This window comes from Solanum verrucosum, unplaced genomic scaffold (genome assembly GCF_900185275.1).
Source record: "Solanum verrucosum unplaced genomic scaffold, falcon-dt-bn FXZP01000103.1, whole genome shotgun sequence".
NCBI classification, from domain to species: Eukaryota; Viridiplantae; Streptophyta; class Magnoliopsida; order Solanales; family Solanaceae; genus Solanum; species Solanum verrucosum.
Window position 1 is genome coordinate 2,145,885 of NW_026020048.1, and position 27,618 is coordinate 2,173,502.

The 27,618-nt window shown below is 31.9% G+C and overlaps 2 protein-coding genes across 2 annotated transcripts; one reads left to right on the plus strand and one right to left on the minus strand.

Annotated features, from left to right (window-relative positions):
• Positions 1 to 492: 492 nt before the first annotated feature.
• Positions 493 to 1,937, plus strand: LOC125822206 (transcription factor MYB74). The gene is made up of 3 exons (XM_049501588.1): positions 493 to 636; positions 746 to 875; positions 1,042 to 1,937. Exons 1-3 carry the CDS (start codon positions 504 to 506, stop codon positions 1,889 to 1,891), a joined length of 1,113 nt encoding a protein of 370 aa, XP_049357545.1. The 5' UTR covers positions 493 to 503; the 3' UTR covers positions 1,892 to 1,937.
• Positions 1,938 to 16,749: 14,812 nt separating this feature from the next.
• Positions 16,750 to 26,496, minus strand: LOC125822431 (lysine-specific demethylase JMJ25). Its single transcript, XM_049501826.1, has 12 exons — positions 25,682 to 26,496; positions 25,415 to 25,563; positions 22,980 to 23,082; positions 22,755 to 22,887; positions 22,620 to 22,683; positions 21,788 to 22,526; positions 19,703 to 20,032; positions 18,784 to 19,308; positions 18,623 to 18,695; positions 18,460 to 18,545; positions 17,136 to 17,255; positions 16,750 to 16,830 (listed from the first exon to the last, which is right to left on the minus strand). The coding sequence occupies exons 1-12, from the start codon at positions 26,294 to 26,296 to the stop codon at positions 16,750 to 16,752; spliced, it is 3,018 nt and encodes a 1,005-aa protein (XP_049357783.1). The 5' UTR covers positions 26,297 to 26,496.
• Positions 26,497 to 27,618: the final 1,122 nt, after the last annotated feature.

Sequence of the window (27,618 nt, forward strand, 5' to 3'; positions counted from 1 at the left end):
TTATATAAGAAGTTTGAATACAAATAAAAAGAATGTGATAATTGAGATCACAGGATTGTATACATTATTTTTTATTATATTATATTATATAAGAAGTTTGAATACAAATAAAAAATTATTAAGGGTAGAAATGTAATTTACTTTATTATACTGCACCCTCTACTATTTTGTGCGTTTGTTTGGGGGCTGGATATATAGAGATGGTTGAATTCACACTTTTTGCTGAAAAGAAAAGGGACACGTTGCTAAACTTATAAACAGAGGACGGCCACCGAATCCCTTTGACTTCTTCTCTATTTATTTTATTTTCTTCTTCCTTTGTAATTCTATATTATATATAACCCCTCTCATTAATATTTTCATCAATACGGACTTGCACCTTCATTTCTTTCTTCTCAACAAAAATATAAGACTTATAAATTACTCTCCTTGGAATCTTTTACACACACAACAACAACAAAAGAAACAAGTGAAATAAACTACTACTACTACTCATCATCAATATGGGCAGAGCTCCTTGTTGTGACAAAAATGGACTTAAAAAAGGTCCATGGACACCTGAAGAAGATCAAAAGCTCATTGATTACATTCAAAAACATGGGTATGGTAATTGGAGGACTCTTCCAAAGAATGCTGGTATTTATTTTTCTTCTTACTACTGATCAATACTATAATATTTTCTTATAATATACTACTTTTTTAAAGTTGTATTAATAATTCTTTTGCTTTAATGTGTGTACTGTAGGGCTTCAAAGATGTGGAAAGAGTTGTAGGCTTCGTTGGACTAATTATCTAAGGCCAGATATTAAAAGAGGAAGGTTTTCTTTTGAAGAAGAAGAGACTATCATTCAACTCCACAGTATTTTAGGCAACAAGTAAGTTTTTATTTTATTTAATTAATCAAGTAGTACTTTTTATTGGGGTCATAATATAGTACTACTCATTTTCTCTATAGGTTTGGACTTTTTATCTAAGTATTTTGTCTTGTTTCTAGAGATTGATTCTAATTTGTCATGTGTGTTTTTTGTTTTTTCAATTTAGGTGGTCTGCTATTGCTGCACGTTTACCTGGTAGAACTGACAACGAAATCAAGAACTATTGGAATACACACATCAGGAAAAGGCTTTTGAGAATGGGGATTGATCCAGTGACACACAGTCCACGCCTTGATCTTCTTGATCTTTCTTCCATTTTAAACCATTCAATTTACAATAATTCATCTCATCATCAAATGAATCTTTCAAGATTGTTAGGCCATGTGCAACCTTTGGTTAATCCTGAAGTCTTGAGATTAGCTACTTCTCTTTTATCATCCCAACGCCAAAACTCAAACAACTTCTTGATCCCAAATAATCAAATTTGCCAAAACCAATTGCCACAAATGGTCCAAAGTAACCAAATTCAAGCCCCTATTCAAGATTTTCCAATTTGCACAACTATAAGTACAACCCCATGTGTTCCATTTTCTAGTCATGAAGCTCAACTCATGCAGCCCCCAACAACAAAAATGGAGGATTTCTCATCAAATCTTGAAAACTTTAGTAACTCACAAAATGATTGCCAAGTTATTAATGATGAGTGGCAATTAAGCAATGGGGTAACGGATGATTATTTTCCTTTACAAAATTATGGGTACTATGATCCTCTAACATCCGATGGTTCAACATTTCAATCCAACGAAAACAACAACAACAATTTTAACTTCCAATCAGTTGTTTTGTCGAATTTATCGACACCTTCATCAAGTCCTACGCCATTGAATTCAAACTCAACTTACTTCAACAATAGCAGCAGCACAACTACTGAAGATGAAAGAGATACCTACTGCAGCAACATGTTGAACTTTGATAATATTCCAAATATTTGGGATTCTACTAATGAATTTATGTAATTTTTACTCTTTTTTTGTAAAAAAGGAACAGACAAACAGTTCGGAAGAGGTGTTTTTTTTTTTTTTTAATTTACCTCTGAGCTTTTGGACATGTTGTTATTTCCTGAAAAAAAAAAGTTACCTCTTTTAGTTTAGTGCTTAATTTCTATTTTGTTGACCTTATTTTTATCACGAGTAACAATCATTCTTTGTTTTCTTCTCTAGATTAGAAGTTCCGTATACAATAATGTTGATTACATTATCTTTATTTTTTTGTTCACTTACCATATGAATTTTATTTTAATTGAAACAACATAACTAATATATTTGGATTGATATATAAACAATTAAACATAGGGCGATATATATTATCGTGTATCAAATTAATACTTTCCATAACCATCAGTTCATCCGTCAATTAATATATCATTTTCAACATATTATATATAAAATAAAGATTATATTATCTTATACACTACATACGTGAGTGTCATGAGACATGAGTCCTCTAAAAAATATTAGAGAAATAGTTTAATAATTGGCATGGATAGACAGCTCATAACCAAAGTCACAATCATAGCAAAGACTTTCCTTATTTACTCTTTAATAATTTTTAATAAATTAATAGCCTTTCTTTAATACTCCAATTTTCAAATAAATTATGTCATCTCAGTGGGAAAAGTGACTTTATTAATAGAATTTTCTGATAATGGAAATACAAAATCTAATTAATCTTTTTAAATCTAATTAATTAGACGTACGCCAATATGGTTTCATAGATCCCAACAGTCAACACACCGGCGACAACGCCGCCGACTATGGTGGCCGGAGATTTAAAAAAAGGGGACACGTGTCCTTTGCTAGTTGTCATTTCACGTAAAATTAAAGTAATCTATAATTGCATGGATTGTGGGATATTAAAAAGTGGCAGCTTAAATTGAAGCTTTGACCATTTAGAGTTGTACGTGGCAATGTTTACATTACGTGGGACCACTTTTTTCCCCACAGAAAAGGAAAAGGAAAAAAAAATTATGGAAAAAGAAAGCTTCAAATAATTACAAACTTTATTGAAAATATCGGCATGGCTCTTGTGCTATTTTATTTTTTGTCTTTTTCATTAATGAGACTGTGGGGCACGTCAGCGCAAGTACACGTGGACTCAATGATCGAAATGGGGCCCGTGAGAAGTTTGCGTGGGTCACTGGTTGACTCGGTATTAGAAATGGACTCTCTCCTATATATCTTTAAAATTTAATAATTGTCCTTTGGTACAGTAATTATCACTATAATAACTTAAAAGTCTGTTTTGTGAGCTATTATGTCAATCATTATGCTAAAAATCGAGTTTTTTTTTTTTATCAATTAGTCCATGTATAATTGCCAATTTCGTTAAAGTTAGAAGTCAAGATTTCAATCGCAGATTCAAAGGCATTGATTAATGATAGTACTATAATATATGACCGTTAAATAATTTTAGCAGGTAATGCAAAACCTTAAAATAAGGGATGAACTGATTTTTGATATTATTAACTCCTTTGGAATTGATATATAAACAAGGAGAGGCAAAATGTATTTTCTAGCAAATATATAGATTATAAAAAAAAAACCTTTATTTATATTTTTTAACTATATTTTGTGATTTTCTTTACCAGAAGATGGACAGCTAGCTGCTTAATTAAGATATATAATATAGTAGTAGTTGTTTTTATCTTGTACGTCTTTGACAATAATTTTTTGTCACGTACGACTTTTTTTTTGTGATGCCAAAACTATGTGAAATCCTTCACTTTTGGAAAGGAAGTTCACAAGATGTTCTCTTCCATTCATCATTGCACATAAAAGGCTGGCTTTGTCCCTTAATGTTTTTGAGAATCTATCTACAGAATAATAAAGGTTTTCCTTGGTTGTATATAATGTGGACATGATTTTGTTTTTCCATTATTTGATTAATAGTCATAATTTTGTGTGAGCATTGATCAAGGATAAAGTTATCTCTATTTGAATAACATGTATTATAAATAAAAATCTAATGTAGAATTATTCAACTGATATTTATATTAGAATAAACGGTAAATATTATATATCTCGAATTCCTTAAATGTGATTCTATGTGAATACAAAATATTTTGTGTACGCACAAAACTTCACCTTTTAGTCCTATGGTATAATTATGTATCTTGTTTGACTTGGATGGATTATTCATCTATGAAGAAATAAAAGGGAAGTACTGTTCATATACAATAAATATGCTGTCATTTCTCATAAGAAATTTTTGAATATATGATCGATATATACATTACTTTAATTTGGGGAAAAAATGGCATTACCAACTCATAGTTAGTAGATTAAAAGAGGAACAAACCATGTTGGCTTCTGTTGCATAGACGAAAAGTCACTTCAGACAACATAACAATTCACAAGTCGACAAAATTAAAACAATGATGCCTATTTAACTCATTATTGGACTCCAATCAATTATTGATTTAAGTCGACATAGACTGTCTTAACATATTATATTCAACAATGCCACTTATTTAAACTTCTATTTTTTTAAAATTAAAGTGCACCATTTTTCTTACTTACCTAATCAAACATTTTAGTTCTATTTTTTTTTTCTTGTAACACCTCTCAATTATTTATTTTTGTTAGAAATATATGCAACTAATAACAAATAAACCATACCATAAAAATATATAATTAAAAGAAGCAAATTCATATGCCATCTCTTATTTGACTAGCTATTCACCCATCCTCATCAATCCAATAATTATTACAAAAGTACTCTCTCCCTCTGTCCCTATTTACTGGTCAAATATTTTCTAATTTAATTTTTCTTTTTATTTGAAATTTTTGACAGATTAAAAAATGACATTTTTTTCCTATTATACCCTCCATTTATTAGTATTGAGTTAATATTTTTGAAAAATATAGTGAGTAAACATGTTCGAAATCTTATCAATTAATAGAGATAAAATGGTAAACTCATTAATTATATCGATAATTATTTTTTTAATAAATGTGTCTAGTCAAAATTTAATAAATAAATAGAAACAAAAGGAGTATTTAAAGATGTGGGGTTTAATTTCTTTTTGTAGCTGACTAGTAAAGTTTAAATTAAAGGTCAAAGAAATTAAACTTGTAGCAAAGTCTATATAACCTATCAATTGGAATGTGTACACACACTATATATACCTCAAATATAGTCAACTATGTACATATAGGTGAAAGAATTAATTGAGCCTCTATAAATCTTACACGACAATTAATGTCCATTCGCCACATAAGTTTTCTATATTTACCTTCTACTCGTACGATCCGAATATTTATACGTCGCTATCTTAGGCCAAACAAAGTTTTTCTCCATGCATGTAAGCCCTACGTCAAACATACGTATGTAAACAATTGTGTTCTCGAAAGGTTTAATACATAATCAACTCCTTAAAAATTCAAATTATGTTATGTTCTAGTTGAACACCTTAACTTTATGATAAAATGTTACATTAGTTAAATATACACAAATTTTCTAGCTATCTAGTAGACATCTAGATAAAAATTACGCACACAATACATATATAGTAAAATTTTATATCTTCAATAATCATCGTCCTGTGCATCCATCATATTTTTGTCATGTATTTTATTGTTTAACGGTTTGAAAGTAATTTTATTTTTATTTATGATGGAGTAGTGTTATATTATAATACTAATAAAGTTTACTAATTTTTTTTTTAGGGAGGTAAATTACATAGTATGATAGTAGTTTATTTTTAAGAAATTTTGATTTTTATTATTCGAAAGCTAAGATGTTAGAATTGATTTGTATCTCATAATAAATTTTATAACATTACATTATTTATACTTGTAAAATCATATTAAAAGTCTTATTTTCTATGAATTTTAATCATTTTTTTAATAGTTTTATACTATTAGTGTATTTTTATAATTTTGTATTGTTATATTATTTTACTATATTAGAATTAAAAATTTAAAGTTTCATAAAACTTATGCCCTCGTATTTCAAAGCTTACTCGATCCATATTAAATAAAACATCCTTTTCTTTTAAGACACTGCATCAAATAATGAAATTAAAATGAAGGAACACTTAGTACAAATATTAAAAAAGAGAAGTATTAAAAATATCTCAATCTCGATGTGCTTCATTCCTGAACGATTAACCGTGAGATAGGTGTCAACGTGCAATTGTAATTAGTAGAAAGGATAAAGGATACGATAGCCAGTCTTTTTACTACGTACCGACCAATGACTATATCAAAAGTCGACCGTCCAAAGAAAAAAACACTAATTTGTATTTTGAATTTTTAGAAGAATAAAACGTGCATTTCTGTTTTAATTTGTATTTACGTTTCCATTTACCTCTTCTTTTTCTTCCCAATACCTATGTATTTTTCACTATTCTTTTCCCTTTTTGGTTTCTTATATTCTTTTTCTTCATGCCTAACTTTTAGATGACAGCTCACCACTAAAGAAAATAATTAAATAAAACACATACTTGAAGTAAGCATATATTCGTATCCAAAAGGAACAAACATTGACTATATATGGTATCTTTTAGTGGAAATTCTTTTTTCTTTTTTTGGTAAATTGTTTGGATGATTACCTATCTTCACTCGCATTTTTTGCAATATGAGATCTTCAACTGTTATTTTTCTTCTACTTCTAGTTTTTTTTCTTTTTTTGGTGGGGTGGGTGGGAGATTTAGAAACCTGATTCTTTTCGGATTTGGCTCCCCTTCATTACCCCTTCCCTCCATTTCGTCAAGTGCACATCTAGTTGAGAGATATGTGTCTTATTTAAATTTTTAAGGTCAAAATTATACTACATTAACAAATATTATAACCATAGTTAAGTCAACCAATTTTAGAAAACTACTTCCTAAATTGATAAGAACGAGATATTTTCTATAAATTTGATATTCATTCATTTCATTTTATATTTTTTATTTAAAATATTAGAATTTTCTTTTATTCCCAACAAACAAATTTTAAAACATACTTCTTTTTTTCCCCTTCAAACACAGTACGTAGCCACACTTTCTCCTCTTACTAAAGTATGGTAATTTTGATATTTCACATTTGTAGTTCTAATAATTTCTCGTCTTTTTTTATTTTTTATTTCCCCTTTTTTTTTAAGGTTTTTGTCTACATTGATAATTATTCACATCATATCTTTTATTTCGTTTTTCTAATATAAAAAATATTTCAAGAACATAGTTTATTATCACAAAAAATTATTTAATTGATTTTCACTTTAAATATCGTGCAATTTAATGTTTAAGTAGAAAATATAAAATGAAATCAATCAATATCAAAATTTATAGAAAATATCTTGTTCTTACCACATTTAGGGGGTAGTTTTCCAAAATTGATTGACTTAACTATGGTTATAATATTTGTTAATGTAGTATAATCTTGACCTTAAAAATTTAAATAAGACACATGTCTCTCATCTAGATGTGCACTTGACGAAATGGAGGGAAGGGGTAATGGAGGGGAACCAAATCCGTTCTTTTCCAACTAAAAATAGTTATATGATGAAATTTCGATGAAAGAAAAATTTGGCTGATTCTCAAAGTTTAATAAAGTGTTACATAAATTGGAACATAGCGAATAATTATTTTTAACTATTTTATACTAAAGACTTATTTCTTCTTAATTATAACGCTCAATTCTTATGAAATATCTAAACTAATAGGGGTAAAATAGTAAATTATACCTAGTATTTGTTTTTTGTCTTAAGGGACCTTACATAAATAGTCGGATGTATATATTGTTTATTTTTTTTAACCAGTATACATCGATTATATACAAGTATCTACATATTATACATTTGTCAATTATCTTTTAAGTTAATTTTTTATGTATCTTATTTATTTTGAAACGAAGAGAGTATAATTTATTTCTTATCAATTTTATACGCGGCATGGGATGAAGTTAGACAAAACTCAAAAGGAAAAACCCTTCGAGGTCAACCTCAAATTCAAATAGCTACACTAGCTAGGAGTAATAATTAAAGACTAGCTTATATTACATCTCATAATTCCCTTTTCACATTTGCATAATTATGTTCATTTATTATTTCTTTTATTGATTCATTTTTATCTCTAATACTAATAACTATAAAAATGGGGTAAGATATGTTTACAAACAAAACAAGGTGATTTATTTAGTCATTACATGTAAATTTCTTGAAAGGGATTAATTAGTAATTTAACAAAAATAGTAGCTACTTTCAAATTTCAATACACTTCAATTCACCCAAAACATTACTGTATTTAACATTACCAAACACAATAATAATAATAATAATAATAATAAAATAAAAAATAAAATAAAAAAACTTAACACTCATAAAATATTAAATATTAAAAAAAAACAAAAAACTTTTACATTCACAAAAGTCAAATACCAAAAGTAGTGCAATAATTAAATATTCTCCAATAATAATCGTACGGGGTGAAAGTCTTAGATCTATTTTATTTATTTTTCAAATAAAGAGGTATATTTTCGAAGAAAATGCTGTAGTGTTTTTTTCTGAATTTTATTTGTCCTTGTACTATTGTGTGCTTGACAATTTAGCACTTGTACGTAAGGAGTAAGGACATATTAATTCATTTCATTATAGAGTTGACAAAACTTTAACTAGCAGACTTAATTACTCAAAAGTCTTTTATTCACCACACTCCTCCTTACTATAAGCATATATCGTTGTTCCAAGTGTCAGTTTTTGACTATTGAACTATTTTCATCGGCCTATTTATTTGTCATATTTTTTTAACGTGTCTCTTTAGGTTACATTAGCTAAATAGGTAATTTGATTAAATTATTCTTATTTATTCTTTAATTTGACATATTGGCACAAAAAAAATGTTGAATTTGGAAGAATGTAATTCCACTTCCTTGAGCTTTTAGTCAATGACTTTCTATAAAATATATGAATATTTTTCTCAGTACACAACAAAGATCAAATGAAAAGACATTGCTCATGAAAAATAGTCCTATATAATTGTGAAAATATATATGTTTAATTGCAATATAATAAAACCACTTTATCCTTTCGTTTGAAAGACACCCCAATTTTCCTGTTTTCTACCAAATCAATATTGTGGACCATTATTCTGGTTATATGTTATTAAATTTAATTTTTTGTGTCATTTTCAAAAATATAAAGGACTTTATCATATAGACTTATGTTCTTCCTTTCCCTTTTTAATTAATTAGTTGGCAGACTTCTAAAGTCTTGTGAAATATTTAGCATTTTTGAATAAGATTTGACTGGTTTGACCATGACACACTTCAAGTAAGCAACAGGTAAATTATTATATTTTAGCACAACTGAAATTTCTTAATTACTGCACTTTATTTAGATTCAAAAAATCATAATTAAATTTAGATTCTTCTTCAAAATTAAAGAGAATAGAATTCCTTTACCAAATGAGGGAATCCATGGAAATTGTGTTCGGGGTGGTGGGTGGGTAGGGGGCAGGAGGTGGGGATGAGTACCGGAATTGGAGCGAGGGAGATAATCAATGTAGAAAGTCACTTATAAATAGTGTTCTAATTATCTCTTGAGAAACTTATTTTTTTACTAGCAAGGTATCCTTATAAAACAATTTGACTAATTAATTATGAAAAAATTAGAAAATATTTTCAAAGACATTCTTACTTATTTTCGATTATTTGATGAATAAGGAGAACATATTGTCTAAACAACATTTAGGTACAATCTATACATATATATTATGACCCCAAAATTAGACCCAGACACCCACCCTTTACCATATAGACCCGGGACGCTGAACCATTTAGGTGTAACAAGTCCATCTAAAAAATATATTTAGTGAAAAATATTTTGTTCGTATCAAACATATCCTTATTTTGAAAATCATTGATGAGATGTGGTATATCGAAAGCACACATTGTCTTTATGACAAACCATAAACATGTCTGACCGTGACATATATGATCAGGTCCACAAGTTTCAATTTGGTAATAATTTTGTGTCCCACACGTCTCTCACAAAACATTTTTTTTGTCACTTATGGGTAAATCAAGCTTTACTTTAGAAAGGATGTTTTGTTTCACTAGTTTTCCCCTCTCATTCATTGTTCATCATAACTAGGTCTTGCTCACATGCCATAGGAAAAAGCGTTTTCTTGATTGTTTGTGAGTACAAGAGGAGGAAATGTCTGGAGGTTAATGGATTTTCCATAAATAAAACATAAGAAATTTTCCATTTATTGAGTTTGAAATCGAGTCTTCTGCTTCTGGTGAAAAGTTATCAAATATTTTACCACATTTTTATATTGACAACACAATTATTTAGAAGCCGACAACACATTGTTCCAAACAATTACATGGTTTAAGCGAGATACATGTCGCTAGCTTGATCCCTATATTATCGGTATTTTATTTTTTGGGGTTTTGCGTCTGATATTTGTAATTAGAGGAGATCCCCACTTAGAATCTGATTAAATTTAGATATGTGTCGAAAAACTTTGCCTAAAACGCTTTCTAACCAAACAAAAAACTCTCTATATTATTAGTAATAAATTCAATGCTACTATCTCAAAAATCCCCCCCCCCCCCCCCCCTTATATATGTAATCCCAACAATTTCTTGTCGTAAACTTTTTAATTAGCACCACTCAATTATGTGATGTAAATCTTTTTAATTAGCACCAAGTAGGTCGAAAAGTGGTAAAAAATTAATTAAAAAATAAGTTCAGGGGAGTAATAGGACCTTAGTAAAGATTAGGTGTGTCTCAGGGATTTTGGGCATAGGCTGGGGATACTTATGCATTTTCCATTTCCCCTATTATTATTCTTATTCAAGGTCATGTGTTCACTAAAAATTGTACTTAATTACTTCGTTTTAATATATGTGTCTTATTGAGAGGAGCCTGTCATGTAAGGAATTTAGGTCAAACCTACGCTCTTTCAGCCAGTTTAGTATAGTAGCAGTTTCAAATCAATGCAAGCCAATGGAAACCCCTCTCGAAAACGACTGAACCAGCCACCCAGATGAGACTCCCGCTGAAAAACATTCTTTTTCCGACAAAACCTACCACCAAGTTTTTATTTTAAATAGAATATATCACTTTCTATGATTAGTAATTTCTCAATTAATTTCAACATATTAAATAACATGGTAGTTAAGATCACAAATTCAAAAATATATTTGGTTCAAATCATAAAATTCAAGACCATAAAAGTTTAATTTTTTCTATTTTTTTTTAAATTCTATACTTGATCAAACTATGACACATACAATAGCAAGAAAATTAGAAAAGAGAGAGATCTTATACAAGAAAAGGCAATAAGCTATCAAAGTATGACCCCAAATTCATGAGTGAAACACACTGTACATAGTCAACTACATATTGTATAGTAAGAACTAAAAAAAAGGAAGAGCATCTACAAACCATATAAATACAACAATGAATCATCACATGAATTAATTATAAGTGTCTCAATTTTCCTTCTACTGATCGTACGATCCGAAGATATATTAGTATTTTCTTAGGTCATCTTCATCCCTTAATTATTAATTACAAGATAAGACCCCACCATTTTTGCCGTGTAAGCCCTACGTAAACCAAACGTAAGCCAAATATTACTCCCTTGGTATTGTAGTACTTGACTCATGTTGACCAGATGCACCCTTAAGAAAAGTGTATTATACTAAAATAATGATGCTTTGAAGCTCTAAATTTGACAAATATTTCTTTATGCAGTTATTTAATATTAAGGGTAGTATGAGAAAAAAAAAATCCTTGATTTGATAAAACATTTTTATGTGTCTTTTTCTTTTTACACACGGAAAGATAATAATAATAAAAATTTACTTTTAAACTAAAGATATGTATAATATATTAAAATATCATTGAATATTATGATTTTAAATATGCAATGCGGGATATTAAGATTAAAAAGTTACTAAGTATTTTTTTAAATGTTATAAAAACTTAAAGAGGGAGTATTTCATATCATCTTAACATGTATATCTCTCGATCGAGTTAGGATTAAGCAAATAATTGTTTTAACCACATAAATATTTATGATAAACAAAGAAAATATCACCACTATACCATCTCTTTTATTTTTAGTCGTTATATATGGAGTCTCTAAACACATGAATTAAAAAATGCTAATGTCAAAATGAGTCGAAAACGCAATATATAAGTCATTACGTAAAGAAGATGTGTATTGACCCTCTAGCGTACGTAGTTCTTACAAAGTGTAAACGTGTCAAAATGTTTACTAATATAAACATTTTTAAAACTTTATGATAGCAATGATTTATAAGACTAATAATCAAAGAGTAAACGTGTCAAAATGTTGATTATTGTAGGAGTAAACGGGATAAACCGACCATACAAAAGAGTCATATTCTTATACTTTTATTTCTCTCGATCGGCCGTCCATAGAAATTAAAAAAAAAAACCTTTTTTCTGTTTAAATTGAAATACGCAGTTAAAATTTCTTCTCCTAAGTATTTTAATTAATATTAAAACAAATATTATCATATCACATTTATATATTATGATATATCATTTTGCTTATGTACTAATTTTATATATAAATAACGTATCTTTTAATCCGCTATTAAGTTTTTAAGATTTGTACATACCGCTGATTAATTCTTATTATACGTGGTTTTTGATTTGTTCACTTGATGAAAGTCACGTTTAAAGCAAAGTGAAATTGCGGCCTAAAAGAAAAAGAACATGACACCTATTCAATGTTTCCAACTAGGAGATAAAATCATGAAAATGATTGGCATTTTTTTACTCACCTTTTTTGCCGCACATAGACAAAACATTTTTAAAAGAATATTTCTCAGTTCTAGTCAAAGATGAAGAGCAAAAACTTTTGTGGATCATTTCAAGTTTGATTAAAACCAAGATAACTTGATTACATTTCTCACTTCTCTTTTCATTTCACACTAACATATTCATAAAGATATTTTTTGTTTTGTTTTTTAAATTGGCCTACCAAGTTTATCTATAGATAATTACATAAGATTGTGAATTCGAATGAATAAAAATACAACAATTATAGTAACATAGCCTATGTAATTTTATCTCTATCTTATATATGAAGATAGATAAACTATTTTGGATAGGCTTTCGATTCAAATAAAACATATCAAAATTAATAAAAAAGAAAAATATAGTAATGAAGAAGCTATGAAAAAAATAAAAATAACAATAACAACAGCGAATAATACAAAAATCAAATCGAAGAAAACATCTAGGCATGATAGCAACAAGTATGCCTAGCTATTACTGGCATTTAGTCATTGCCTTTATATGGAAAATACGGATCAACTTTTCGATAGTGCATGCAATACAAATTCAAAAGAAAAGACAAAAGGTGTGTTCGGTATGATGCGGTTTGAAAACACTTTCTAGTAAAATAGTTTTAATTTTATGTTTGGTATATAAATAAAAATTATTATTCTAAAAATATTTATATAAGGTCTGAAATAATAGTATAGGAGGTGAAAATAAAAGGTATAGGGGGCATAATTACGTAGGGGGATATAGAGGAGGTGTCTTAAAGGATGGAAATGACACAATCAATGTGAAATGTTAAGTTATCGACTTTTTTTGCTAGTATTAAAAAGTATAATGACAACACTTTCCTACTGATAAAAAAATAATTACCAAAAAAAAAAACATTTTGCTCATCAACCACAACTTGAACATTTTAATCATTATCATCTATAAATCATGCTCAGACTCAGTGTACTTAAAATCAGACGACAATATATAAATTCAAAATGACTAAATTTAATATTTTAAACATTTATCCTCTGTGGTCTCCTAAAGAAGAACAGATTGGGGAGGCTAACAAGATATATTATTTAAAACAAATAAAATAGATAATCTATATATGTACTTGATTTTGTGGATGCACTTTGATTTTGTTTATGTCATGACCTAAACACAACAATTGACTCTATGACTAAGACATATAGATTAAGATAAACATGACAGTAAAAATTATTAGTTTTTTACATGTAATGAAAGTTATATTAATCCATACATAGCTATCAATCGGCCATATATCATCCATCACCAAAATCTTCACTTGGTTGAAAAACATTTTAGGTTCAGTGTATATAACCAAAAATGTAACGTTGTTATTTAGAAAATGACATATATCTATTAATTAGTGGAACTTTAGTCAGACTAGCTAGCTTGATAGATCTATTCAAAGACAAAACGTGAAACAGGAGAGAATCAAGACAAAACTTTTTCACAAAATGTTTCTTGATTTTTATTTTGGGATTAATTTAGAACGTCCTTGCAAAGATTTCACTTTGATTTTCTTTGTTATAACTCTTTTAATCTAATTATCATTAATGTATTATTGGTGAATGTTGAACTATAATAATTTTTTATGACCAAGTTACAAATTAAATAAAAGAAAATGAAAGACATTTTCAGATCTCAAATATGTACAAATGAAGATCCATTGTAAAAAAAGACAAAAGAATTAAACCTAGTTTGTAAATGCTATAAAACCAAATCTCCCATTGTTTACGAAGTAGCATGATCTGTTAAAGGAAAAACCTTAGTAGGTTAGTTGATTAACTATCTGAACTTTCACTATGTTGGAGAAAGTTCGAATCCTTGTCTCCCATTTTCCCCTACCTCTACCTCTAATGTAATAATTTTTTTTTAAATAAAAAGCATGATCAGTTAAAGTGTTAGATGACAATATTAAGAAAAGATGATTTCTACTTTAGGCCCAACAAAAAGTACGAGTACCTAATGTTTTTCCTAGTATTGGGTTGAGCCCACTTTATTATCTTTTGGGTACATTTCATAAAGCACCCAATATGGAATAATGGAGTTGAAATTAAACCGGCAGAAGATTAATTATTGGAAAAATTACAGAAATCCCACCTTTTAGTTTACTTATTACCATTATCCCCTATAAGTTTTATAAATCTCCAAAATCCCTCATTTTCGCGCATCAAATTAGTGTATCTCGCTCATCAGATTAGTGTATATCACGCATCAGATTAGTGTATCATGTATAAAATATAATGTATCTTACTTAACGATTAATGTATCTCGCGCATCAGATTAATGTATCAACGCTTATATTATTGTATCCGTTTGAGGGATTTTTGTAATTATAAACTTTTAAGGAATAGATTGTAATTTTGCCTTAAAAGTATGTTATTGCTGTGATTTGCCCACTTTAATTATTTACTAATTCTAATAATCTTTACACCCTTGTAAGATTAATTATTTACTATTTCAATTACTTAAGTCATTTAAGAGAGATCATAAAATTAGAGTATTTTATTTTAGATATAAATAAATAAATATGCTATTGAGTGTCTTTTTCAAGAAGATCTTATTATTTGGTCCGCTGTGTTTCACAGGTAATGGCTGATCCAGATGCTCCTAGCCCAAGTGAACCGACTTTTAGAGAATGGCTTCATTGGTACATTAATTGAGATTATTATTAGCATTAATTACAACATTTTGTAGTTTCTAGTTGCAGGGTAGCTACCAAGTTGTTATATTAATGCATATTACTATCATTGTCTTAATCTAAATATTTCTATAGTCTTCTGTTTGTCTGTCGATGCATATAATTTAAACTGTTACGCGTTAATTGTTCACTTGGTGCAGGGAGGGAATATATGGGACCGCAGCCACCAGCAGGGATACATCGATACGTGTTCACTCTGTTTAGGCAGAGCCCATAAACCACCACAAGGACTCGCCAGTTTGCAAGTGACAATGGACTTGGTCTTCCTATGGGTGCTCTCTACTTTAATTCACACAAGGAACATCACTAGCACTTTACAATGTGTATTTATCATGTTGCTACATATAGGTGTATCAACCATAAATCAGTCTATACATAGCAATGTACGTAATTACTAGCTTATGCTTGTTAGTTAGTATTGTACTGATACTTTAATTTGCATATATCAGTATCTAAGCATAGTTGTGTTTATGTAAGGTGCATTATATATATAAGAATACATACATGTACTGTTTGATCTAATGACTTGTTTCTGAGTTGACATAATTTCTTGTGTTAAAGAATATTGACGTGCAGAGCTTCACATGGGAGGCAACAATGTAGAGGATGTAGAAATAAGCTAACATATGTATCGAACTTCGAGAAAAGGGCTATTTATATCTATCTTGTTAAAAGTTTGGTTTATCTATGTCATTATTGTTTGAGAATAGTTCATCCATGCCATTATTTATTAATGGATAATGGTATGGATGAGTTCTTCTCAAACAAAAATGGATCAATTTTTTAACGAATGAAATAAACAAGTTTTTTCTTAAAATTCAATGGCATATTTGAACTTTTTTTCCAATTTTGTCTCCTAAAGTTCTCCGGAGGGAAAAAACAACCTGGTTATATCCAGAGTTGCCTTAATGTTGTGGTGGAATGAAGTACTCCTTCATTCTTAACCAGCCATCTCGAATTCGAGTCCCCTTGGGTACCCAAGGGCTCCTTTGTTAGAGAGCGTAATGTGAGACTTTCTAGCCCGAATTCGGATTTAGTTTGCCTTGCCAATCAAAGCATGTACAATGCAATATTAAATAGTACTATATGTTTACATTGCCTTTTTATGAGTTAAATCTGTCACTGGGTAGATCTATGAGTTGCACCTTAATGATTCTAATATATATATATATATATATATATACATAAGTAAATCTTTGCCGAGTGACAAAGATCTTAAGCAATCAGTATCCAGTCATCCCTCCTTTTGTCGAAAAAAAGAAGTAGATCCTACTCCCTAGTAGTATGTAAGCACGAACCTGCAAAGTCTGCATCAAATCAGTTTTGACAAAGATGCATCTTTCAAGAGGACTGTTTGGTACGCGTGAGGTCGTGAATTTCTGCAATTGCATTCTTCATCCCACAAATAACCATTTTCTTCACCTGCTGGTCAAATTATAACAGTTAGATAGCATAAACGAAAATGAACAAGACATCTATTTTGGACAAATAGACATTGTCATAAATTAAAGAACTTGATGAAGGAGTATTTTCTTTTGAGAAGGACTAATAGACATGCTTTTCCGCTACCAAATATGAATGATAACAGAAGTCTAGACAAGCATAATACCTACTCCCAGCATTAAGTTTTTTGTAAATTCATCAAACGATGACATGCTTAGATTTCTATATTATAGCAGTGTGAACCTAATTCTAGCAACTAAAAGAAGGAGCGTTGTGAAACTTGCCTCCAGCATTTTTCCCCTGGCTTTGTGGTGCTCAGGAAGTAGACGAATTTCATCAGTTACGTTGATACATTCAGCAACATTTTCAGGCGAGATGAAGTGCAGAACAACGTTGATGCATGACTGCGGTCAGTGAATAGAGTCTTTTGTTAGTTATTATGCACTAAAAGAAATAAAGTCCCATACTGTTATATCTGAGACTAGAATCGCGTCAGTATATAATATGAACAAAAGAAAACAATGTTAGGCTGGTTTAAGGCTTCTTAAGACATAGAAGAGCTAATGAAACTATGGAACAGTTCACAGCATGTCAAATCAGAACAAAAAAATATGGATAACAGAACTGAAAATTATGATAAAGTAAAATAGATATAGTAATATATAACGGGAGGGAGTTGCTCGGATGGTAAGCATCTCTCACTTCCAACTTGAAAGTTGTGAGTTCGATTTACCAAGGAAGAAAAAAAGGAAGGGAGCAACTAGGGAGGGGTAAAAAAAAAAGATATAATAGTAAATATATTGTAAAATCAAGTGCAAAGCCATAATTTTATGATTCAGATGCAAAGTTGCAATTTTATTTATTAAAATTCAGGTATGCTGACTTATTTTCTTATACTGGATTTCTAGTTTCCTATTCCTAATTCACCCTATAAAGAAATTCTTATTCCTAATCATGACAAATCATTCACAGAGCTTAGCTAATATATTTAATATATCAATTAGTCAACTATGTTTAGTGTTTAGTGTTGTCTTATTCAAGAAGGAGCTCGTGGGTGAAGAGGCGCACACCGTATTGCCTTGGTGTCTGCACTGAAGTGCCACCTAAGCAACGCGAAGCGCCAGCCGCTTTGCACCTAGTTTCAGGGGCATAAGCGTTCTCATCTGAACCTTTAACAACACTGCCATCAATAAGCTTCAGTTAATAATACTGCAAATTAATGAAACGGAAACTACTTTCTTTGAAGAAGTTACAGCGCAGAAGATATCTGTCACCTTAAACAAACCAGCATTTGAATATGGTGGGAACTATTCAATTGATCTGGATATTCTTTGCTAATATTATCTCCAAATCTCACATTTACTATGAATAAATCCATGAATGACCAGAAAAACAGTTCTTCATTCTTTGTTCAAAATATCCAATATAGTAAACATCTACATGAGCAGTGAGGAAATCAGGCTACAATTCTTGGTTGTCTCATTACACAGGTGAAATTACTTATTCTTTCAAACTTGGTTACTACAAGAACAGGAGAAAGATGGAGATATGCAGGTTTTCTCATCAAATTGTGTGAAGAAGTATGAATGTCATCATTATAAAGGATACCTTAAGTTGTTTGACTTGATATGGACATCCAGCGGGGATGATAATAGCTTCTCCAAGATGTTGTTCAAAAGTCCAAGGTTGAACATCTAAAAAGTAATAACATTAAGACTTGGAACTAATTTAATCCAAATGATAAAGATAAAAGAAGACAAAGCAAATATACCGAATTCCTCTTTAAGCCTCAATTTGTGGAATGCATCAAAGAAGAAGCTTTGATCAAGAATTGGGTGAACAACCTGCACGTGCCAAAAGATGGAGATTATGTTAATTTCTATTGCCATACTCTACCTTTTACCACAAAACTCTTGGTACAAAGAGCTGTACTTGTTTGGAATAACCACGCATGGAGGTGAACTCGCTAGAATGCCTTTTGAGGTACTCTAGAAGCTTTGGGACATCTTGTCTGCTGAAAACGTCCCATTGAGCACCTGAGGGTTTTGCTTCTTTCTTGGCACCATCAACATCTTCAAAAATATAATCACTGTCTGAATCTTCAGACCTTTCAACAGATCCAGAGCAGAACAGTGAGACATCGGACTCAGATTCAGAGTCATTTTCATTGTCACTGGAGATATTGCTATCTCGGTCTTCATACTTTTGACCTTTTTGTGAGTCACTAGAGTAGAAAGGTACTTCAGCAATACCATCAGGCAACTGCTCTCCAGTTGCATCCTGCAGATCGGATTCTTCTGTGTCTCCACTATGCAGAGATGATTTTCCTTTCTGATCACTGAAATGGCTGGTAATTTCCTTGTGATCTTGAGGCTTCTTATTTTTCATTAAACATTTTATTTTTCTTACTTGTTCCTTGGAAGCAAGAACATCAGTAGCACTTGCAAGAATATTAACCTGAGCAAAATCCAAATAATATGAATCAAAATTTAAATCGTCTTCTCACATGCTAGATCACTCTTTACTTTAGACTGTAAGAGAAAATCATATTTAGAACCCTATGGGTAGCCATAATACATGGATAGTTTCAGTCTACTTAAATTTCCCTTCCATGCTGCATGTATGAAGAGGTGCAGGATGATTGGATCACTAAATGTTTTTTATGAACTTGTCATGCTATATTACTGAATCTTGTAGGATTACTTTCACAGAAGCAGAGATGTGTTTCTTCTTCTGAATAAGCAGTCACAGAGAAAATATACAACAGAGGATGGTCTCAATGTTCAGTAGGTTGCAGTCAAGATAAGAAAATGAAACAAAAATAGAGATATGAGCAGAAAATTAGGCCTACCATATCATATGATTCACAACATAGGTTAGTGATAAATTCTGCTTGCAATAGTTCTTCAGGCCCACCATAGGAAATATAGATTGAAGGTCCTAAATCAGTTTGTGGCATTTCCGGTGGCAATTTAACTGCTAGATTTAGAAGACCAGATTTTGGATTCATATACTCTTGAAGTGGTAAAGCCCGCAAGATCTCAGCATGGTGAGCAGGAAACTGCTCTTGGAATAAATGGGAAGAAAGCCATGCTCTGAATTTTACTATTTCACGCTGCATTGTTGCATGTGTTTGCCATTCAAGTGACCCCATAAATATCTGTTTTCTAGCTATTTCAACCTACAAAGTGCAGGTAATCAGGCCATGATATTTGTTTTTACATAAACATGTACACTGTCAGAGGCAACCTCATATACAAAAGAAAATGTAGAAAATCAACATCAGTTAAAATAATTCCTTACAAAGCACTAGTAGAATGGAAAACAATTCTGATTAAGCAGATGATGAAAAGGATGCTGTAGCATAATTGCAACTATACATTTTTCTTTTTTTCTCATTTGTTAATTACATAGCGTGAGAATTAAGATTAATATCCGAGAACATTTGTTCGTCCTCTTTCGAAAGTTTTAATTATTAAGTACTCCCTCCGTTTCAATTTGTTTGTCTTACTTTCCTTTTTAGTCCATTTAAAAAAGGATGTCTCTTTCCTTTTTTGGCAACTCTTTAATTGTAACTTTCCACATGACATGTTTAAGACCACATGATTAAAGGGCGTCTTGGTACCTTCTACATATCTTAGCTAAGATCACAAGATTCAAAAGTCGTCTTTACTATTTTAAACTCCATGCCAAGTGAGGGAGTATTAGTTCTCTTCCTTTTCTATTTCTACAGGTGGTGAGAATGCAGGGTGCAAGGCGAATACAAATAAAATATATAGATGATAGATCCATCATATTAATTTTCTCTTCCTTCTCTATTTCTACAGGTCGTGAAAATGTAGGGTGCAAGGCGATACAAATAAGAAATATAGATGGTAGATCCATCATATTAATTTTCTCTTCCTTTGGAATGCAGGGTGCAAGGCAAATACAACTAAGATATATAGATGATAGATCCATCATATTAATTTTCTCTTCCTTTTCTATACTAATTTACCCCATCCTACCCCGCCCCCTACATTTAACATGACACTATTTCCTTTTTGGTCCATTTCGAAAAGATCGACACCTTTTATCTTTGGAAACTCTTTAACCTTGACACGCCCGTTTGCCTTCAATGATACGCTCTTAGAGGAATTGGCATGATATGCTGAACACTATAAACTTCTTTGGGTACTTTTTGTGTGTTACATATATTTACCTTATGTGTCAGAGCCTTCTTGGTTTCTTTATCTAAATTCATGTCCTGTCAAAGACTACCATATAAAATAAAACAGAGTAGTTCTTACTGTCCTAAACCAAAAAGAGCAGCCCATAGACATCTACCTTTGTTCTATAAACCAAGAAAAACATGCAAGATATAAGAATATCTAGGATATGACAACAAATAAAATGGTGCAGCTTCCGCTTAAGTCTCCAGCTCTTTCATAATCACAATATTAACAGGAAAAGTGCAGTTTTCCTTTACATGAACTTAGTCCATGCATCCTTCTGATTTTGTAACCAAGAGGTAAAAAGTGGGTGAAAATATCGAGACTAGGGGTTGCAATCAACAATAGTTGATTTCTTCCCATCTGCCAAAGCCTCGGAGGGCAGAGTTACCCAGTACCAATACTGGCCGGAGATATCAGGTAATCTGTGGAACAGTAAAGGTGCACACAAGGTATCTCAGACACATCCATTATTTTGAATAAAAAAAAGGTTGGATGAATTTAGCCTATCCCTAAAGTTCTTCCCATTGTGGATAAAGCGCAAATTTTTGTATAAGGTAGAGAATTGCCTTTCTATCTAACTTATTTCAAGTTTGAACCAACATACATTTTCGATTGCATCCTTTTGTAATTAGAGGTTAAATTCTTGTCAAGGGTGATGATAGAAGAAACTTCTTGTCAAGGGCCCAGAGGAGAACTAATGAAGAGAGCATCAAAATAATTACCTCACACCAGTCCGAGTGATTTTGTGCCTTGGCTGTTTCTTTATCCGAGGAACATTTTGACCTTTTCTCAAGGTAAGTGCTGAACATAACAACCGGATCCCAAGACAAATCAGAAGAATTCCGAAGCACATTCCGTACTATAATAGGATGACCTTCACCCCAGTGTTTCTGAAAGTGTTCAAGGTTTTCCTCACGGAGATTCTTTATAGATGGACAATACAGAAACTTATCCCTCGAATTTTGTCTCTCGGCTACTTTGATGAATGAATTAGCAACAGCATCTTTATGATCGCTTCCCCTGCATAGTGAGCATGATGAAAAATCGTGTTCTGTGTCCTGAATGTTGTAACTGCATAATATTGCTTCAGCGCTGATTTCCAGCTCCTTGATCCAAGGGTAGGGAAATACACATCTTAAATCCAGGAGGCTATCACTACAACCGCCATATTCTGCAGGGGGGCAAGATATGCTGCCATCAGCACAAGCTTGATAGTTGGAGCATGACCTGGAAGATGGGTAATGTATCCCCGAGAAACTTTGCCTTGAGGTGCTAGTATAATTCATCCTTGATTGTTGCTCAAAGTTAGAAGAACAAGCTTGTTCTTCATTGGAACCTTCGGACTTACAATCTTCAGTTAAGCTTCCATGACGGGAATCCCGACAGCAATATAAGCAAAGGCTATATGAACATTTAGAGCAGATTCTGTGGTAATCCAGGATGGAGGTGTTGCAGTTACTACTGCTCAGAATTAAAATATCATGTATAAGACAGGCAGCAGGTCTAACATCCTTACCAACCAAACTTTTCAGGACTCAGGATCAGTCAACTTACCAGTGATATAATTTTCCATCTCCTGCTGAAGCCTGCTGAATCTGAATGTCAGATTCCCCCTTTCCTATAATATGTAAAAAGTGAGTAGATGCTCAAAATCGACCAAAGTCCAGAGTGTTGAGTCAATAATAGTACCTGATATATTTGCTTCTATCTCTACTTCAATTCTCTGCTCTTCATTTATTTTTTCCAGTATCGGTAGAAGCAGGTGGACCAGATAATAAAGTAGTTGGACTTTTGGAACCTTCCTTTTATGCCTTGAGGATTCCTGGTACAATGTTGTTCGTAAACAAACAAATCAGAATTGGATAAGTATTAAGTACACATGATCGCTCAAATGCAGTTTCAATATTGTCATACCTTATGACTGTTGGGCTTCAATTCACTCCTTTTGCAGATCCTACAGCTACAATCTCTACGGCAAATGGGACATTTCACCCTAATTTCTTGCTGTTCCAAATTCCTAAAACAGATCAAACATCAGAAATTTCACTAAACCAGTTGTTCGAGTTTCAAAAGAAGCAACTTCAGCACAAAGAAAACTTTATTTGTTTTGATCATATTTAGACCAGTCAACAAAAGTCTATTGCAGAAACCAAGATAATGCATGCAAGTGGGTTACCCAAGCATATTTCTACACATAAAGATTGTATTTGTATTTCACATATAAACAAGAGGCGTCTTCTGTAGGACTTAGCTGCCTGCTATGCGTACTACTGAATCAGGGGGATTTTATTGTTTCCCCGTCTTGATCAAATGGATTCCATGTGCCAACTCACGGTGAGGAGTCACTTGGGGAATACACCTCAGCCTCTTTCCTTCCACACCAAAAAGCTAATAATTTCATGTATCTTCTTGAAAGAGTGAAGTGTTTCAAGGATGTAGAGCACGAACGCATAAAACTTTGTGCTTATTAAAAATGCCTGACATATTACATTGCAATTCACAAGAAATAGCTCTACTGTGATTTACTTTCATAAAGATATGGTATGCTAGGATTGATTAGACTAATGACGTCCGAGGATTCCCTTTATATCCATAGACTTCATGTAACATTAGATCATACTATATTTTCTCTCTGCAAAAGAACATCTTCATGAAACCACAACACTCATGACTCAACTATCCAATACTTGAAAAATAATAGGTGACTGTTAACTTATTCTAACATTTCCACCCTTCTGCACAACCCCCCAGTCAAATACTATCTTTTACCAACTCCCATTTGGTTATAAGGAGAGAATCATCAGCAAAATGTACATCCCCCTCCCCCTCACTTTATAAAGTTCACCTTTTCCTAACTTTCTCAAGGATAACCTTAATAGTCCATTGCATTTCTTGACCAACTCATAGTTCTAAGATCCATGACAACAGGTTAAAGTCATTAACATCCGAACTGAATGTCGTCCCTAATTTGGAAGTACCAGAATCAGAGACAGACAAGTGCAATTATATTACCCACTTAAAGTAGTTATACGCTCCCTGACAAAAAGTATAAAGTCATCGGATAGTCCAGCTGAAGATTGTCTGATATGTATTCATAGTTCTAAGATCCATGCCAACAGGTTAAAGTCATTAACATCCGAACTGAATGTCGTCCCTAATTTGGAAGTACCAGAATCAGAGACAGACAAGTGCAATTATATTACCCACTTAAAGTAGTTATACGCTCCCCGACAAAAGTATAAAGTCATCGGATAATCCAGCTGAAGATTGTCCGATATGTACTCATAGTTCAAAGATCCATGCCAACAGGTTAAAGTCATTAACATCAGAACTGAATGTCATCCCTAATTTGGAAGTACCAGAATCAGAGACAGACAAGTGCAATTATATTACCCACTTAAAGTAGTTATACGCTCTCCGACAAAAGTATAAAGTCATCGGATAATCCAGCTGAAGATTATCCGATATGTACTCATAGTTCTAAGATCCATGCCAACAGGTTAAAGTCATTAACATCCGAACTGGATGTCGTGCCTGATTTGGAAGTACCAGAATCAGAGACAGACAAGTGCAATTATATTACCCACTTAAAGTAGTTATACGCTCTCCGACAAAAGTATAAAGTCATCGGATAATCCAGCTGAAGATTGTCCGATATGTACTCATAGTTCAAAGATCCATGCCAACAGGTTAAAGTCATTAACATCAGAACTGAATGTCATCCCTAATTTGGAAGTACCAGAATCAGAGACAGACAAGTGCAATTATATTACCCACTTAAAGTAGTTATACACTCTCCGACAAAAGTATAAAGTCATCGGATAATCCAGCTGAAGATTATCCGATATGTACTCATAGTTCTAAGATCCATGCCAACAGGTTAAAGTCATTAACATCCGAACTGAATGTCATCCCTAATTTGGAAGTACCAGAATCAGAGACAGACAAGTGCAATTATATTACCCACTTAAAGTAGTTATACACTCTCCGACAAAAGTATAAAGTCATCGGATAATCCAGCTGAAGATTATCCGATATGTACTCATAGTTCTAAGATCCATGCCAACAGGTTAAAGTCATTAACATCCGAACTGAATGTCATCCCTAATTTGGAAGTACCAGAATCAGAGACAGACAAGTGCAATTATATTACCCACTTCAAGTAGTTATACGTCCCTGACAAAAGTATAAAGTCATCGGATAATCCAGCTGAAGATTGTCCAATATGTATTTAACATTCAAAAATGGTTTCATTATAAATGCTTTTGCATACAGGAGAGTTGTGATAAAACAGGTAAACATACCTAAATCAAGTACATTTGTCAAAAGCTAAAGAAAGCAAACCAAACCTTTCTTTAATACAATCCAGACAGAAGTACTGTTTTTTACAACTCGAACACTTGATCAGGACCCGGTAGCTACTTCTCCTACACCAATGACACAACCTTCTTCTCTTTACTTTACTTAAATTCTTCACATTCCTAGCAAATGGCAAGGCCTAATCACCAAAAAGGCATCCATAATCATTACAACAGTTATCATGTAAACACCACCATAACAATTTGAAAGACATCAGTTTTGAACTAAAACAAAAGCTCACACGAAAAAGAAATAACCTGCATTGTACTAATTGGAAGGGGTTCAATATTTTTTGATCTGAAACGCCTTAACGTAAAGGGGTTAGAGCTGGAATCCAGGCCTAATTTTACGTCTAAAACAGAACCTGCATTGTTAAAATTCTTTGCAGGTATATTAGGAATAGCCATTAAAGCATTAGGGAATTCTCTCATCACCTCAGCACTAGCATTCTTCGATTCCTTCTCATTTTTCTTCTCTAATTGCCGTTTCAAGAAAACACGAATCAATTCTAACGGCAAATCGCCTCTTTTCAACTCCATTCTCCTCAAAGCTTCATCTAACGCCTCTGAAACACAGGGTTTATGCTTGAGGGGCTTCCTTTTCTTCAAAATTCTCAACGCCCTTTCACTCTTTGAAAACCCAATTTCAAGAGACCCTTTTGGATTCTTAATCTTGGATTGATTCTTGTTTTTCGTATTTCTCACGATTTTCAGTGATTCAGGTACCTTCTGCTTCATCTGCCTGTGACGACCTTGAACATAATGAATTTCACAAAGCTTTTTCCCTTCCTCTACCCGCCGCTTGCACCGCCATTGTCGACCGTCAGTTCTGTTACACCGGAGATCGTCCGGCAGAGCTTCGTTTTCCTCCATTGGGTGTCTTAATTTTCCAAGAAAATCAAAACTTTCTCGGAAAAATCGAATCTTGGAAGTACAGAGTAAAGAAAATTCTGTGGGTGTTGAGGGACTTTCTGTGACTAGGGTTTAGTGCGTGACTTTCTACTTTTTAGTGTGTGTGTAATGAGAAATTGATAGATAAATGTAGTTTGTGTGTGTTGTGATGCAATGAAATAGAGTCCTAAATCGTCTTGGATGCTTCGATTGAATCACAAGTGGAGGCTATTTGACACTGCAACCAATTATGACCCCTCAGTTTCTGTAGTTTTTATACTGTATAGATAGACAGATAGATGTGTGCATCTGATGAGAGTCCCACACAATCAGGAACTCCTAAATTCAGACTATATAGCTTAACAATGTATGATTCAGAAAAAATGAAAATTTGAGTAATAGAAGTTTGATGAGAGAAGACAAAATTTAGAACACTCTGTTTGTCTGTGAATGATTTTTTTGTTTTTATTGGTGAATGAGATAATGTATTCGGTTGCATTTTCAAATTGTTTGAGATTGAGGCGTAGTTGTGGTTCTGACGAGCTGCACTTTATGTTGCTGCATAGATCAGATTGTTCTCTAAGTGATTTTCTCTTTTTCTGTTTTGGCAGAGGTTACATTATTAATAGAATTGGTTGGGAACTTTGGAAAGTTTTTAATAAACAGTTAGATACATTTGGATATCAGATAACAGTTGGTATGTTCAAAGAACGATTTTTTATCAAATAATGGCAATGCATAATGTATATTTGATTATGGGTTGGATATTTTTGTATGACCAACCTGTTTTAATGTAATTGCACTAAAATCAAGATTTTGTGTGTATATAGTAATGGTAGACCAGGAAACAATGAATTTGGAGGTGATTTCGTGCATTTTCAGTGCGTTTACACAATAGACAGTGTTCTCGTCAGCAACAAAAAAGTTTTGGCATCAAGTGTGAGTTTTCTTATGAATTCTTTTGTATTCTTTACTTTTTTTCTATTCATGTTTACATTTATTGACCCCCCAAAGTTTCTGAATCTGTTATTTCTCTGTAGTTAAGTTTGTAGCAGTAACTATTTAAATTTGTTAGCAGAAATTACCAGCATTTAACAGAAAGTAAATTAATTTATTAAAAAGAGAGTGAGTTTTTTCTGTTGGTCAATTCAGGAATATCAGAAGATAGCTAACCTTATCTTTTTTTCAAAAAAATAAAAATAATTACTCATTTAGACAGAGACATCAACCAACTAGTGCTAGTTGTATATTTGTCAAATGAGTATCGATCAATTTTCTTTTAGAAAAAGCTCTAGCTTGTTATT